Source organism: Epinephelus lanceolatus, chromosome 9 (genome assembly GCF_041903045.1).
Source record: "Epinephelus lanceolatus isolate andai-2023 chromosome 9, ASM4190304v1, whole genome shotgun sequence".
NCBI classification, from domain to species: domain Eukaryota; kingdom Metazoa; phylum Chordata; class Actinopteri; order Perciformes; family Serranidae; genus Epinephelus; species Epinephelus lanceolatus.
The window spans coordinates 41,376,961-41,394,739 of NC_135742.1; the positions used below are offsets into that span (position 1 = coordinate 41,376,961).

General features: G+C 39.6%; 1 protein-coding gene across 1 annotated transcript in view; it reads left to right on the plus strand.

The window, feature by feature from the left end:
• Positions 1 to 17,779, plus strand: part of arid3c (AT rich interactive domain 3C (BRIGHT-like)) — a 124,297-nt gene that overhangs the window by 96,457 nt on the left and 10,061 nt on the right. The window contains exons 4-7 of the mRNA XM_033619158.2: positions 5,716 to 5,899; positions 10,677 to 10,921; positions 13,150 to 13,440; positions 15,719 to 15,808. Coding sequence (XP_033475049.1) covers positions 5,716 to 5,899; positions 10,677 to 10,921; positions 13,150 to 13,440; positions 15,719 to 15,808 — 810 coding nt within the window. The remainder of the gene's footprint in view (positions 1 to 5,715; positions 5,900 to 10,676; positions 10,922 to 13,149; positions 13,441 to 15,718; positions 15,809 to 17,779) is intronic.

Sequence of the window (17,779 nt, forward strand, 5' to 3'; positions counted from 1 at the left end):
AGGTGAAATGCATGACCTCTGAACACAGCATTGTGTGGTGGTGGCATGTAATATATTAAATTACATGGTGGCAGCACCTTTGGGTTGAGGTACCAGAACTGCATGGTTTGGTTTAAAGAAAGGTTGTGTCTTTGTTAAAATAACTACTCTTGTTACATATGGGACATAAGTACGTCGTAAAGTGACATAAGTGTATCATGTAACATGACGTAACTACAGCAAGGATGTAAATAAGTCAATGTTGACTTTTAGTTTCACATGAGACATGAACAACACTCCTCCTGAGTGGAAGCCTGGTGTTTGACTCATCCGCCACTGCAATCCCCTCCCTATGGACTTTCTTAATGATCGATAATCCACCTCATGGCGACCACAGTTTCTATCTTTTTTTAAAAAAATAATTACTAACTTCTGCCAGCTACGAGCCAGTGACGCTAACAGTGCTTGGCAACTAGCCAATCAAAGCTCCACTTTGTACAACATTTATGCCATGTGATATCATTCCCAAAGGCTTTGGGCATGCATATTTTGGGGCTATGCCCACATAGCAGCCTCTCAAGCTAAGAGCAATTAAAACACCATTTTAAAATTATTCGGTCAGCCACTGACCTTAAATTAAAGAATAATGATGAATAACAACAGCAATGGAGAATGTCTCCTGCTGTAATCGTTTGTGCTTGGAAGAAAATGACCTCCAAAATGGAAAAGGGCAATGGTATGGTCATTTAATTTGGAATTCCAAGTGAGAATATGGGCAATATCCATCCAGCCCAAGTTTGCTGACATAAACCCATCTGACGTCATAGCAACACGGAAGCACACAGTGAACCGAACAGAAAAACCTTTCCATCAATTTTTACTTTATGTAGTGTTTGTGTTGTGAAGCACATTGTAACAAGCCTGTAGCTGCTATTTTCATTTGTATTCAGTCGATCTGTGCTTGATAGAAGTCTGTGTGAGCATGCATACCTTTGTCTCCATCTACAGCAAATCAAATGCTCACAAGTGCCACAACTTTATACTATTGGCTTTGGTTCACGCCATTATGCTTTGCACTCACTTATGAGCAAGACAGTTGACTTATTTTTAATGCCTTTTCTCTACACTAATGGCGTTGTAGTAACTAATGCAGGTCCATGCTTGTGGAGCTCAGAGAACTTATCATAAAAACTTTAGTTTGCTGCAGGTTTCCATGTTTTCTTGATCAGATGCACCAGGACGCGTTTAGATCAGAAGTTGGGAATATCGACTTGGAATGATCAACTTCCAATTTGCAATGAATTGCAGCATTCTGTCAATATCCAGAATTATGTTGATTTCTAAATAATAGAATAAACAATAAAATGATAAATTATGAAGTATTACAGGCTGTGCCAATGGTACAAAATGGTATAGACTTCTGGTTGCCTAGTGGGTGTGGTCGTCTCTCTCCCGCATACCCCACCTCGTTTGGAAGTGTTGTAAACATTGTGTGGATGAATAAAATCAGGTTCAAAACAATACAACACTATATACAGTACAAATTTAATGTCTGTTCCTTATTTTGCAACTCATTTTTATCTGTCTGATATCAACTAAGCGGAAGATCACGTCAGTTGCTGCCAAATGTCATGAGAGTTTGTTGCTAAAACAGAGACATGTCTTGAACAAAGTTAATTTTCTCCTGATGTGTCTGTCTGAAAAATGCCATTTTCGTGTGAGAATGATTAGAAGGGTTGGGTATTTACTGTGACTATGGGGTGACAGAATTGGTCATAATCTGTTCTCATGTTCACATTTCTCATTGGAATGAAAGGACTCGGGACCGCCGCTAGTCTCCTAAAGAGGCAGGGTAGTGGAGAGACACAGTGACAATGTGACAAAGTGGGCCGTCTCAGTTCACAAAAGTCTCTGGCATGGTAAATGTTAAAGTCACCAAACCATCACGTTAGCAGTATAAGCTATATCAGGCTCTGATACACACACAATTCTCAGTTAATTATAGGTTTGGGCCTTTTTATGAGACCTTTTGGTAAGAGGAAAAATGGTGATGTCTGACAGTCAGTGTGTTCCAACCTCCTCCCACCCCACCCCTCCTCCTTGTCTTCATTTTAGGAGTCGAACAGAGGTAGATAAACAGTTGGTTTCCCCTGTGACGCTGCATTAATCGTTCATTTCATGGGTTAAAAGAGCAAAGTCAATGAGGAGAAGAAATTCTCATCCCATTATCGGCTCGGAGGTGCAAAGTGAGCGCATCAGCGATGAAGCCAAGCATAAAGATGATTACTGCACTACTAGAGCTCCTGATGCTCCACATTGTTCCAATTACAAACTCTGCTGCTGAGGGATTAACTGAAGACGACTGTTAGACTCCGCGCAAAGTGGATTTCTTCCACCTTGTCCACCATTGCTCATTGTCATAATGATACATGGCCTGATGAGATAGTTTGTGCTGACAAAAGGCCTCCATCCTCACTCTTTTATTCCCTATATCTCTTTCAGGCAATCAGAGAGCCAAATACATCACCCTCAGTATTGAAAGCACATAAATCTTGTTTTAAGAGGCTTGTCTCTCCTCAGATTCTGTCAGACAAAGGCTGAGGCTTTTATTTATTACCTCAATCCTTGTTTGGTTGGCTATTGTGTCTTCAACAAAATAATAGTTTTATAGATCAGCACAGATACACATTATAATCAGTGGTAATAAAGATAAAGCTGATGGAGGAGGGTGGAGGCTGAGGAGCTCTAGTGCCATTTTGGTTTTGTATCACACTATTTTACTGTAGAGCTTAGTTCCAGAGCTCCAGCCATTAACCACATTTCATATATGTCTCTTGAAACAAACAAATGTTTTTTTCACACCACACAAAGTGTTTGCTCTCATTTTCTTATTCTATAAGCAAATATATGTGTCAATGATTAATCATGCCTACAGTTTTAGTGACGTTTTGGCTCAGTGTAAAGTTAGGTTTAACTTTTCTTTGTTAAAACTTTGGTTGCATTTTTAGTACATCACTATCCTTCGAGATGTACAGTGAAATGTTAAGTGCAGTAGACATAGAATAACAAAAAGTACAATATAAAGACAACAAAGGACAGAAAAGGCAGTATGTTCCCCACAAAGAAAAGACATTAAAATAAAAAAAAATGTTGGCATCGAATGTTTCTGCAAACCGCAGACATACAATAACATACATTTGTATGTTATTATGTATTGAAAACATTAAAACTATGTTTCAGCAGTGCTGTGGTTAACATGTGGTTAAGTTTAGGCACAAAAATCACTTTGTTATGGTTAGGAAGAGATCACTTTTTAGCCTAAAATACTAATTTCTATTCTCCTTTCTTGTAGCACAATCATGGCAAGAAATGCTGCGATGTCTCTGTAAAAAAACAAACATTTTTTGTGGCACTACCCTAAAACTCAGCAGCAAGAGTTCTCTGCCACACGCGGCCCTTGGTTCACATTACACTTACATTTCAGCAAATTTACTGGCTCCTTGTTAAACAGCGCATCTGTTTTAAAATACTCCTTGTCTTTAAATCTCTCAGTGGCATGGCGCCTCCCTACCTTTCCAGTCATTCCTACACACTGCCGTGTTTACTACGTTCCTCTGAAGCCCACTTACTCTCAACTCACCCTTCCAGGCTCTGTACTATGGGTGACCAGGCCTTTAGTGTTGCTGGCCCTAATCTGTAGAATGCCTTTCCACAGGGTCTGCGTCAGTGCACATCAGTTTCTTAATTTAAGTTGCAACAAAAATCTAATCTTTTTAGAACAGCCTTTCCTGGTGTTTCATAATATATTTTATGAATATGTTCTTTTATCTGTATATGCATTACTGTTGTTTTTGCTCTTTGTTATTGCTTATTTGTTAACTTTTCTTGTGTGCTGACTGTCATATTTGGTTTTGAAAAGTGTCATTGGGTGTCTTGAAAGGCGCTTATAAATAAAATGCATTATTATTATTATTATAATTATTTATCCCCGCTGAAAAAACAGCAATGGGTGACTACAAAACACCCACAGTTTTTGCCCCAAAAGCTGCTGGAAACACAGCATTTACTTGCTGTTGATTTTGAACAGTGGTCTGCAACTTTGCAGGTGCTCGTTAAGGTGACACACTGTCTCCACTGTCACCTCCACCTCACAATAACAAAGGAAAAATGCTGCTGTGATATCCATGAAACATGAAGGTAGTTTTCAGCTTCCTTAGCTCAATCCCTTGGCAGGATCATAGTTCACAATCCTGTTGGCTTGGGGAAAAAGACTTTTCTGAGTTTTTTTCTGTGCTGGTTTGGAGACAGCAGAGATGTTTACCTTGTGGATTCCACGTAGAGTCCATTGCAGGTGTGGTAAGAGTCCTAACAGGTGCTGCACTGATGGTGCACTTGGCCGATTGCAATACCCTCTGCAGGGCTTGGTGGCAGATCAGTGATCTTTGCCATTAAGTTCCACTGTACAATGACTTTGTCTTGGAGTCTTTGTCTTTGGAGACATCCTGAATTTCAAATATTCTGTGAGACTGTGTGGTGTGGAGTTTTAACTGGTGTTATGTATCTTTAAAGTTTTTGTCAGGGTTTCACATTAGCTTAAAAAACATTCAGTCAGCATTTACTTCTACAGCTAGTGACAAAAGCATTGCAGTTATTTTATCATATGAAGGGGACTTTCCCATAAGATCAGATTTGTCATGATGAGCTTTGTCTTCCTTTGAGTTGTCACGTGTCATTTCTTCAGACCAACTCAAACCTCATGCCCGTAGTACGGGTTCATTCATTACCGCTGAAATCATTTTTTGTCTCAATCAAGCCTCTCCTGCACTTTCTTCACCAAAGAGCGATGTCCAGGCACCACAGCTTCAGATTTACTGCTGGTATTGTCTCGTGAGAGGGGAACATCAATCTTTTGTTTTAATAGTGTCTCATTCGTTCACATGCCAGCACCGCGGAATGAAGCCGTAATTACTGGCCTTAATTGATGTGGTTTTACCACCTCAGACGATACTTCAGAGCTCTCCTCCCCCCTCACTGTATAGGCCCCACTGCTGTTGTTTGCACTATATTTCTGCGGGTATTGATCGCTATTATGGTAAATCCGATGGGCACAATGGAACTCTATCAGCAAAATGCAGGTTAATTATCTCAGGGTCACCACTTTGGAATCTTCACAAAGAGCCAGCCGTTCTCTCTTTATTGCTTAACATTAAATTGCAAATACAAATTATTGTCTAGCCCCTTTATTTTGCTAATAAGGGGGCAGGTTGGCAGTCATTAATAGAAGATTACCTCCCATTTTCCACAGATTGTATTTGTGAGTTTTAAACAGGTCCAGACTAATTTATCTGCGGTTCTCTTGTCGTTTCTTTGCCACGTTAATTACTTTTTACTTTATTTAATGCCTGATGTCTATGGTTTGTGAACAGTGCATTAGGAGCAGCTTTAAAGTTTGGCATCTTATATAATTAAATATATTAATTAATTAATTCCCTTGATAGATCATTTCATCATGTCATAGAAATAATAAACTTATAATCAATGAAGCCCTTTCCAGTGGATGCACAGATAAGACATTAGAAACTTTTTTTGAAAGTTATATTTCCTGCTGTTAACAGAGCTGTCAGACATTTGACTGGCTCGAGATAAATTGGCCTTATAAGAAGGTGCAGAAGCCTATTGATGGGAGGAACCAAAGTTAATGGAATTGATTGTGGATATTGTGTTTGCTTTCTGCAGGGACTCCAGTGAATCGGATTCCTATCATGGCCAAGCAGGTGTTGGATCTCTACATGCTCTACAAGCTCGTCACAGAAAAAGGCGGCTTAGTGGAAGTCATCAATAAGAAAATATGGCGTGAGATCACCAAAGGCCTTAACCTCCCTACCTCCATTACCAGTGCAGCTTTCACTCTACGAACACAGTGAGTACAAGCGCAGATGATAACTCCAGATGACTGATAACCTGCACTCAGTGCTCCTAACACCAGGCTAGCCAGCCTAGCATGTGTGTGTCCAGCATCGAATAAGATACTTTGATGTTTATATTATAACTGGTGATTTTGTGGTTCGGTCCCTGTTGCTTTAATTCATCAGCTTTAATTAAAATATCTTTTCTTGAAATGCCTATCAAAGGTTTATTTGATTATATGTGCCCAGACAGGTGAAAAGCACACTGATCTTCATTTCCTGCAGCAGTGTTGTATGAGAGGTCTTTACATGCCAATCCTTGCTGTGCTTTGTGGTAATTATAGTATTCTACATGGCTTGGCATTTAATCTGCAGTCTCAGTGTTGTTAGATTGCACTATTGCACATTTCAATTCAATTCAATTCAATTCAATTCAATTTTATTTATAAAGCCCAATATCACAAATCACAATTTGCCTCACAGGGCTTTACAGCATACGACATCCCTCTGTCCTTTGGACCCTCACAGCAGATAAGGAAAAACTCCCCCAGAAAAAAACTTTAACGGGGGAAAAAAACGGTAGAAACCTCAGGAAGAGCAACTGAGGAGGGATCCCTCTTCCAGGACGGACAGACATGCAATAGATGTCGTACAGAACAGATCAGCATAATAAATTAACAGTAATCCATATGACACAAGGAGACAGAAAGAGAGAGAGACAGAGAGACAGAGAGAGAGAGAGAGAGAGAGAGAGACAGAGGCAGGACAGACGGTAATGACAGTAGCTTACAACAACATTAATGAAAGTAATAATATTATAATTATAATTACAGCTCTTGTGGTACAATATGTTGAGAGTATATTAATATCTGATAGTGTACATATGTGACAATAATCATATGTGTATAATGACAGTAGAAGTATGACTAATGATAACAGCAGCAGCAAGAGGCTTCTGGCAGGACCACAGCAGCAGCACATCGCTGCGATTTAAGTTAACCTGCGAGACAGTGGAGCACAAAGGCTCCAGAGAAGAAGCCGAGTTAGTGAAATGCAGTACGGCCGAGTTAGCAAAATGCAGTAACAGGACATGAGTGTTAGCAAAGGAAAGAGAGAGAGAGAGAGAGAGAGAGAGAGAGAGAGAGAGAGAGAGAGAGAAGGAGAGAAGGTGCTCGGTGTATTATAGGAGGTCCCCCGTCAGACTAGGCCTAAGTCAGCCTAACTAGGGGCTGGTACAAGGCAAGCCTGAGCCAGCCCTAACTATAAGCTTTATCAAAGAGGAAAGTCTTAAGTCTAGTCTTAAATGTGGAGACGGTGTCTGCCACCCGGACCGTAACAGGAAGATGATTCCACAGGAGAGGAGCCTGATAGCTGAAGGCTCTGGCTCCGGATCTACTTTTGGAGACTTTAGGGAACGCGAGTAACCCTGCATTCTCAGAGCGCAGTGTTCTGGTGGGATAATAAGGCACTATGAGCTCTGTAAGATATGACAGAGCTTGACCATTTAGAGCTTTATAAGTTAACAGTAGGATTTTAAATTCAATTCTGGATTTTAGTGCAGCTAGTGCAGAGCAGCTAAAACAAAAGAAATATGATCTTGTTTCTTAGTTCCTGTCAGCACACGTGCCGCCGTGTTCTGGATTAGCCGGAGAGAGTTTTCAAAGACGATTAGAGCTACCTGATAATAGGGAATTACAGTAATCCAGCCTTGAGGTGTGTGAAGGGTGGACCAATTTTTCTGCATCTTTTCGGGTCAGGATAGGCCTAATTTTCGCAATATTACGCAGATGAAAAAATGCAGTCCGTGAGGTTTGTTCTAAATGTGAATTAAAAGACAAATCCTGGTCAAATATTACTCCACGGTTTCTTACGGTAGTGCTAGAGGCCAGAGCAATGCCATCCAAAGAAAGTATGTCATCAGATAAAGAGTCTCTGAGTTGTTTGGGGCCAAGATAATTACCAAAGTTGAAGGATGGAAGGTTTGTGCCAGAACATGTGTTATTGCCATTGCAGTATATTTGTTTGAATCTGGTCACTGTCTTGAAGCCATTTACAAATTGCACATAGTAATTGCACTTTTTTCAGATGGCAGCAACATGCTAATATATATATCAACTGAACTGAACAAGTTTTTATTTTAGATTTTCATATTTGCACTCTTTCCTTTGTACTGCTGCTGCATAGCAGTTTCACTCAAGACAAATGAAGTTCTGTATTGTCTTTATCTTAAATAATCCAGCAATTGTGATTAAGATGCCCTAAAAAGTTTACAACATCACTGACCTTTACAGCATTAATTAAAATTCAATCATATGACTTGTTATTGATCTTACAATTTTTTCTGATTGCTTAGGCCAGGGGTAGGCAACCTGCGGCTCCAGAGCTGCACATGGCTCTTTAGCCCCTCTCCAGTGGCTCCCTGTGGCTTTGACAGAAAATTATATGGAAATGAAAGACAGTTACTTTTTTAACATTTTAATTTTCATTTATTGTTGTAGGCTGAAAGTTCTTCAAGTGTAAAAAATGTGTAGCCTATACAACGATTTAAAATATGTATTAACATTTCGTCAACTAAAATGAGCATCATGTATCTGGCCTGGCACCTTTTCCTCTAAAAACATCTATAGCAATGGCAACAGTATTCCGGAATCATCCTAGATAGGCTAGCTGTGGATTCCAAATCCAAAAACAGGGACGTCTCAGGGGAAAATAGAGAATGTAATTCAAGATCAAAACTTTAATTTTCAGTTTCAAATTTTATTTTTTCAAGTACAAAACATTTGGCCCCAATATGGCTCTATAGTAATATTGCTGGGACAAATTTGTTTGCCTATCAGCAACACTGCAAAGTTAAAGTACCAGATAATCAAAAGTAGCCGAATGCAGAATAGCCATCTTGTGCTAAAACATATTAATGAATGCTCATTTAGATCTATTAGTAATGTTGATGGGCTAAATTCAGCTTAAAAGGCTGTGTTACCTTTATTATGAGGCTCAAATATGTTTTGTGGCTTCACAAGTATAACCTGCAAAAATGTATACATCTCTTACAAAAGCGAACAATTCTTGCAAAACTCTTCAAACTCTTTTTCTTTTTTTTGTGTCAGTACAGGACACACAAACCATCATTTGATGGCACAGGAAGCATCAAATACACAGTGACAGTATAAATGAAAAACACCTGTGGCTTTTGCTTTTTCTGTGTACAGGGCAATAAAGTTTGCAATACAGCTTTCTCATACATGCAGTAAACATATGCACTGCACACACAGTTATCCAAATGTGTAAAGTATAGATGTGTAGTCCAAATGTAGCACACTATCTATATAAAAACAATGGGAAACACTCCTCAAACAACAAAAACATAAACAAAAATATTAATCTTATAACAAAAGAAATACATGAATAGGCTAAATCTCAAAGACTTAATCTATATCTCTCTGCCCGATATTGGCCTTCATTGTAGTCTGAGTGGGCGGAAGTTTGCTGCATAGATCAGCCTCGCATTGGGTGGAACGAGCCACCCGCTGAAGTCCCGCCCTACCACCTCCGGTTGTGTAGCAGTTTTCAACCGTGTTCATCACGTCCTTTACTAACTTTTGCGGTGTTTGATCTTGCAGGGGTGTAGCCATTTTTCTGCCATGGTTCGCGTCCTGAAGGTGATATTTTTGTGGGCGTGTTACACCAAAACCTGTTTCCCCCTGGCAATATTTTTGCAAGCGCACCGTTGCTGTGGCACTGCCCAGAACGATTGTGATTGGTTGAAAGAAATACAAGCAGCCGGGGCGTTTTTTTCTCCAATCTTAAATTGAGAGTTGGCCCAGCCAGACCTTTCTTTTCTTGAGAAGGTCTGCTGAGCGAGACTACCTTCATTGTTATCCAAATGTTTGTCTGTGACCTATTCATAGTGTTTAACCTGTGATTTGTAAATCATCTCACTATCTTAAAGAGTTTTCACATGTGTCAGTGTGGAAAAGGCAATCAGCAAAATAATGTAGCAATGGAAATGGCAGTGTTTACAGTTTTGCTAGAAGTGTGTTATTACTGTAACACAATTAAAGAGCCATATTTTCAGAAGTAGCAGTGTAGACACACGTGTCAGTGAAAAGTCCAGACTCCTCTGACAGTGAACAGATTTGTCTAAATATCATGCAGTGGAAGCAAACGTATTCAGACTTTTAGAGGCTCCTTTGTGCTAGTTTCACTTTCAGTCAGGACTTTGGATTAATCATATTAAATTTGAGGTCCTGTTGCTCTCTCTCTTTTCATCCTTCCACCCCACTGTTCCTCTCTGTGTCTGCCGTCTTCTGTCATAAAAAGCCAAATAGAAACCCAACTAGCTGTATACATGGCAGAGATATCTATGTTTTCAAGGAGAGGTCCGGTTTCTCTAATTTTTTACCATGATTACTGAACAGTTTTCCCCATTTACATGTCATTTAAGAAATCAGCTTACTGGAGAACACCGACTGTAACCTGGTTACTCAGATGCTGCCATTACAAATGTCGTCTGAAGTGACCCACTGCAGATCCTAATCAGATCCTTTATCTGAGATAGAGTAGTAATTATAATTTGTAAACTGTTCTTGATGCTAGATAAATCAATTTCATTTTTTTCAGGCAAACCCATGATATCATTTAAAGTATGCAGTTTGAATGGTCGTGGTTTTATTGTGGGACTGATCTTTTCCTGCAAAAATCAATTGATTTATTAATGATTGACAATATGTGACAAAATGACACAGTGATAAAAAGCAGAGTAAATGACTGAACTCTTCTTCTTCCCTCTAGGTATATGAAGTACCTCTACCCATATGAATGTGAAAAGCGCGGACTGAGCTCCCCCGGTGAGCTCCAGGCAGCTATCGACAGCAACCGGCGGGAAGGTCGTCGGCAGAGCTACGGCTCCGCCATCTTCAACTACTCTCCTGTGGGAACCCCCACTCTCCTGTCCTCACCAAAGATACACATGTCCCACCTGTCTATGCCCACTCACAACAGTGGCCATATCTCCCACGTGCCTGTAATCAAGAAAGGTAACATAAGACAAGATATAAGATATACAATCTGAAGACATGGCAAAATAAAATAAGACCTCAACCGCAGAGAGAAATATATTTCATAATATTTGAGTAAGAAGCCTCACCATTTTTTTAATTGAATTGAATTTTCAGAATTGCTGTTCTGATCTGCACTGGTTTGCTATTAACTCAACACTGTCCTCCACGCTTACTCATTGTCTCAACTTTAATGTCCATTTCCACACCATTAATTCATCAGTAATAACAATTTCATGCCATACTCACCACTCTGCTGCTCGCCTTGGATTTTTTGGAACAAGAAGTGACCATATTTGAATGAGAGAGTGGGATAGCCCTGATGCTAGTTGCTAACTTGGTTACCATGGTGCATTTACAGCTATGGTTAATTGTGATACCACTAACATAATTTTAATTTTCATCAGCAAAAAATGGCTTAAAACTAGAGGGTCTTTTAGTACAACCAAATTCTGAAAAAACGATCAAGTTCCATTAACTGAAGTAACGACAGGTACAGCTACACCTACACCTATACTACTCCTATAATCTGGGGTTACAAAATGGTACATTGTTGCTGACTTGTCAACGGATGGCACCGACCTGTCACAAGTGGCCACACCCTTAATCATGCATAACTTTAAGCCTCAATAATATTTAAATGGGTGAGTTAAAATAAAAATGGTAAGTGTTCATGAATGTTGAAATTAGCTATAGAGACCAAGACCATTTTTTGTACCAGGCTGTAAACGCATTTATTTCTGCTGTAAAGTTGGACATTTTAATATGGGGGTCTATGAGGATTGACTCAGGCTGTGTCTGAAATCATTCACTTATTCACTGCTCCCTACTCACTATATGGGGAATTGTTTGTAGAGGACTGTTTAGTGAGCTCATCTACAACATGAAAAAAAAACCTTTGGACACCACTCAGGTCATATTCACAGTGCTGTTTATTACGTCATTGAGGTTGCACAATTAAAATGGTTCCATATCAGCGTTGGCTGGTGAACCATCCATAACAAATACCAACACACATATGTGTGATAAAAACTTGAAATTATATCTAGCATATTTTCCCAAATTTTTGTTTGTGTTGTGTTGAGTGTTGTGTGAGATATGCTGCTCTGCCCACATTAAACATAGGCCTTTTAATAACAGTACAGTGTTAGACAGACAAGAGGACAAATGGAATAAGGCTGTGCAAATGTGCATTATATTAAAGTTACCACAACATCATTTGCAAATTTTTGAAAATGGCTTTTATTTTAGAATTTAGAATTTATCTTATGGCAAGATAACATGGGCATGGCTGGATTCGGCTTGAGAAAAGTAAGAAATGTTGACTTGACCAACCCATTTACAAACATGAAGTTAAATTAATCATGATGCAATCGATAGGCCAGACCCGAAATAAATTAAATCTTTTTGTCCCTCTAAAAGATGATTCATTTCCTCCTTATAAATATCTTTCAAAGGAAAGGCTGCACATGATGCATTACACAGATCACAACATCTTTTTGAGAAACTGTTGCGTGATTACCAGGCCTCTTAAGAAGAAGTTGGTATGTTCACATGTCAGAAATGTATGTCACAATAGCCTCCTTATTTAAATTCATTTATACTCATGCAACTTGTGGGTAGTATGGTCATTTCCCCCTAAAGAGGAAACATCTTGCAGGACTTCCTCATCACTGACTACTGATTTCCGAGACACACTAATGCACATGAAAAGCATAAGAGGTCTTTGATTACATGTCTTCAAGGAAAAATAGCAGCTGGCTAATCTGTGTAGTGTGCCACGAAGACATCAGCAACGTCCAGAGATCAGTTATGTTTGTTTCAAGTTATTTTAGTGTTGTTAGTGTAGTTAATCTGCAGGGTTAAGATATTAAATATGATCCAATTTTAAAAGTCAACAAATTGAATAACTGACATCTGCCAGCATCATCTGTTACTGATGGGTTAACATTGTGCTTGATGTCATCATCAATACAATGCACGTTGTATTACTTTTTGTAGTACAGAATAATTTTAAAGCAACAGTGAGAGCAAAGAAAAAATAAAAAATGTGAAAGTTTACTGCAGAGTATTATCTACATTACCACTCTAATTTAAGGAAAGGTGGCAGGAGTCACATAAAGCCTGTTCACATGACTTTTCACTCAAGCATGCAGACGTGTGTTGAGAACTAGATATCACCTTCTCAAGAATATTTTTCCCTCCAGAAGAGCCCATGATGGCCAGCTGCCTGCCCAGCCGTGTAGCCCTCCCCATGTCACCCAGCAGCCATCATGCCGCAGCTGTGGCCGCCCAGGCAGCCGCAGCTCAGGCAGCGGCGGCCGTCCAGGCGGCAGCCCTGGAACAGCTCAGAGAGAAGTTGGAGACCGGTGAACCGCCAGAGAAGAAGATGATGATGGTGGCAGAGGAGCAGCAGAGGATCATGCAACATGCCCTGCAGCAGAACCTGCTGGCTATGGCCACCCAGCTTCCCCTCAACATCAAACTCAATAACAGAGGTGAGACAAACTCAGGAGGTTTTAGTACACTGATATGTGTGGACTTAATATGTTTGTCTGTGCTCTCTTTAGTGTTAGTCTTGATTTTTCTGCATTTGGCCAAGTGGTCAAAGAACATTAGAGACTAGACAGGAGACTTTCCTCTGTGCTGTAACACCATCTATGTTCCCTCACTTACACCTCGACACTTCATAGGTAATACAGTGTTTATTCGTACACAGTCAAGGGATAAGTCTGTTGATATTCAATATTTTGATTACTGTTAACAGATCTCCTGAAAAGACTTAAACCAATAATGAATGTGTCTACTAACCAGTACTGTGTGTGTATCTACAGTCCGATATATCCTCTTCCTCTGTGCCATGGAACTCTATTGTTGTTAAAAACACATCGGTGAAACACACTAGCCCTTTTAGAGACGCTATAAAGTCCCTTCTCTATGCCTCCTTTGCATTTTCACACAGCACCAAACAGTATCGGCATCATCATGCCACTTAAGTGTGTGATTTTAGACAGCATGTCTGTGTCTTGGTAGCAAAAGAGGCATGGCAGGTGTGACACATAACATATGTGTCAGCAGCGCTATATAAACAATGACAATGGAATTAGCTTGGCAATAACAATCAAATATTCACTAGAGCAATAATTGTGAATTAATCTGCCGCTGAAAATAGTTCCCAGCAAATGCACTGTTTCCTCTTGTTGGAGAAATGTTTGATAAAAATTGAGCAGCTGAGACTTTTTTTTTTTTTTAATTACAATATATTTGTGAGTTATGCATTGGCACACCCCAAAGCAGGGCCAGGGAGCCATGGCCATGGCAAGGGAACATCTGGCTGAAGAATAGCAATCTTTCTGAATGAAAATGGGTGCTCACATAAAGCAACCCCTAGGAAATGTTTTAGGGGGGTGCCACTGGAGGTATGTCTTTGCTAAGAACCAGTGGGCTTAGAGCTATGAGTCACAGACAGAGTCGGGAAGTAAGAAGGTATTTAGAGACAGACTAACACATTGTTGGTTTTGAGCTTTTTATGGGATTTGTTAAAACTAATGCCAGCCTCATCATCATTGGAACCCCATTTAAAGTATCCTTTCACTTGAATTATTACATTTAAATGTGCATCTAATATAAAACAGTGATGTCTGAGATTAAATATGCCCGTTCAGTGTAAACCATGTTTTTTATTTAACCTTCATTTTAGCAAAAACATTCCAATTAACATGTAGTGACTTTTTTTACAAGAGAATCTTGGCCAAGACAGCAGCATTAAAAATGTCACATACAAGAAACAGGCAGCAGATTTAAAACAAACCACCATAATGTCATGTATAATGATTATAATGTATGATTTAAAATCAGGTGTTAGTGTAATGTTGAGGTTGTTAGCTGCCTCCTATCAGACTGAAATGACAGTGTGTCTACCACTGTGGGTGGTGTGTCAAAAACAGGTAATGGCCCTGCCGGTGAGGCTGTCTGAGATCCAGCTGTGAAACGCCTCAACCACTAATGTGCACATAGTTCATCATATAACATGTGTAATTTGAAGCTCAGCTCCATAGATGTTATGAAGAAATAGTTCTTGTTGACCACAGGCAGAATCCAGCTTGTCATGAGTAAAAATGCCCGTCTTGCCGGGCTGTGGCTGCAGCCAGCATGGCTCGTGACAAGCCATAAGTCATATATGACTTAATGATAGAGGCTAAAGGAAGAATAAGGGGCCTATCTGCTCAAGTGTGATATCATTTCTGTCTGCATCACTGCCTCTCTCATATTAGTCATAATAGCGGGCTTTGCACTTGATACGTGATGGAAAAATGAGTGAGAATCTTTCTCAGGTTAATTCCCACGCTGGTCGTCTGGCTTTGGCCCTCACATATAAACACTGTCATTTAAAGATTACACCCAAACACTATTATTTGTCTCCACCCAGATGCACTTAGATGGATAAATTTGTGTTTACAGATGGTTTGATATCACATCAGCCCACTGAGATTACTTAAGACATTTCAGTTACTTCAGTACAGTCACATTTATTCAGAGAAGTTGTCCAAGTGTGTGCTGCTATAGGATTCATCTATAACTGACATGTACAAATGGTTGTAACATCTTTTGACAGTTCTTTCTCCCCAGAACTCTTTAATAAAGCTCTCCTTATCCTGTCACTCTCTGAATTATCACCAATACTCCAGCGGGCGCTCCTCTTGCTTCTTCTGTTCCCTTTCTAAATGCTCATATTGAGTTTTTCTCTCTCTCGTTCTCTGCCTCCTCTCTTGACAGATGATAGACAAGAGACCGCATTGAACCTGTCTACCAACGGCATTAGCAGCATCAACATGTCAATAGAAATAAATGGAGTTGTCTACACAGGTAAATAGAGGGGCCGTTTGCTGATGTAATTGCAGGCAGGAAATTCAATAAGTTATAGCAGCACCCTGGTGCTTAGTCCTCTACGCAATTTGATGTCTTTGCTATAAAATCCATCGTAATGAAGTGGCAGTCCAATAGAGTTAAAAAAGTTAAATATCTCAAAATTGGGCCTGTGGATTTGAGGTCGATGGGGCTTATTGTCTTATGTGCTTGCCTGGAGCGTGTGTGTGTGTGTGTATGTGTGTGCGTGTGTAGCTTGTGTCTTGAGGTAATTACTGCCTCTCTGCTTTAACATAGGCCATTCATGTCACTATATAAGCCTGGTGGCCGTCACATCATATCTGAGCCAGTGTTCAACAGCCAGAGTTGACTTGAACCTGCTCATTCTGCCACCAGCTGTCCTCATGTTTGAGTCTGTGGATGAGTATGCTGAAATATAACTGTTGACAGAAATTTGCATAGACCGAATCACTGTTACATAGCGCTAACAACAACAGTCACTTCTTGGTAGACAACTGGCAATTGATTTCAAATGCAGAGAGATGTTAAATTAGCCAACTTGTTTATTTCTATTGTCATTTTCAGTCAGAACTCTAATGTATAGTTAAACTGTTTTAATATACTGTGTTGGCTTGCTTTCATCTTTGATAAATCAAATCAGAGTCCTGCACGGGTCCATTTTTTAAAAAACAACACAGAATCTATCTGTTACCCGTTGTTATGTCTAGGTCAAAGCTGCACCCGCCTGCACCCATTAATGAAAGTCCCGAGACCTGTCCTTCCCCCCTATATAAAACACACACAAGCTATAGTCACACGCATTAAGCTGGGTTCTCCATTCTTGAATTACAAATCCAGCAAAGGAAAAGTCTCTTTTACTGGCTGCGCTGACAATAGTGATTTATAGGGGTGTAATGATTCATTTTTACAACGATTCAATTCATATCATTTTCCATGGTTCCGATTCGATTCAAGAACGATATTTGGCTCATCTAGAACGATACGATTCGATTCGATTCAAGGACTAGAAATCGATTCAGTAACTTTTTTTGTTTTGCCAAAAACTGAACCAGTGTGACTGTGAAATACATACCTGAATACTGTGGACAGTGCAGGGGAGTTTTTTCTTGAAAGAGAATCAGGGATTAATTAATTTTGGATATAAATAAGTAAACACAACGATTAATGGCAAAAACATTCACCTTTTATTAAATACTATAATTATCACAAGTTCAGAACCTGCTGATCAAAAGACAAAAAAAGTGTGATCAACATTCCTCCAGGCTGAATTACAACTGAACAGTAGGTTTCCCTGGTACTTCTCTTGTGATTTTCAATCAGTATAAGAGGAGTACAATAATACACAAAAATAAAGTGCAACCTATTAGGTTGAATGGACAGTAGGTTTCCCTGCTTCTTCTCTGTCATTTTACTCAGTCAGTACACATTCAACAGACATCCACCGACTTGTCCAGAACACCTCCTTTTTTGCAGAAACCAAAGTGTTTCCACACACTCGACTTCAAATTCGGCTTGAAAATCTCCAGCTCGTCCGCCTCCTCTTTGCTGTTAGCCATGCTTCGTTTTGTTTTGAGTCGGCACTACCGGCACATGCCGATGACGTCACACTCAGGGAGAGTGAAGCGAATTGAGCAACTTTACGATTAGAAGTGATAAAAATACATGTATATAACGTTGTCATGCTTAAATACACCGCACAAATGCTTAGTAATCGATATAATCGATTTTTGACCTTGTAAATCGATTTCACAGCGATATCGTCATCAGTGAGAGACAACTTGCCATGGCTCTATCGATGCAGTTAGATTGTAGGAAAATAAATCGATGCATCGATGTAATCGATGAATCTTTACACCCCTAGTGATTTAGATATCAAAATATTACACATAGACTGTGTATCTTTTTCATTTTTTTATTCTGAATACTAAAAACTACGCTGCCAGCACGCTT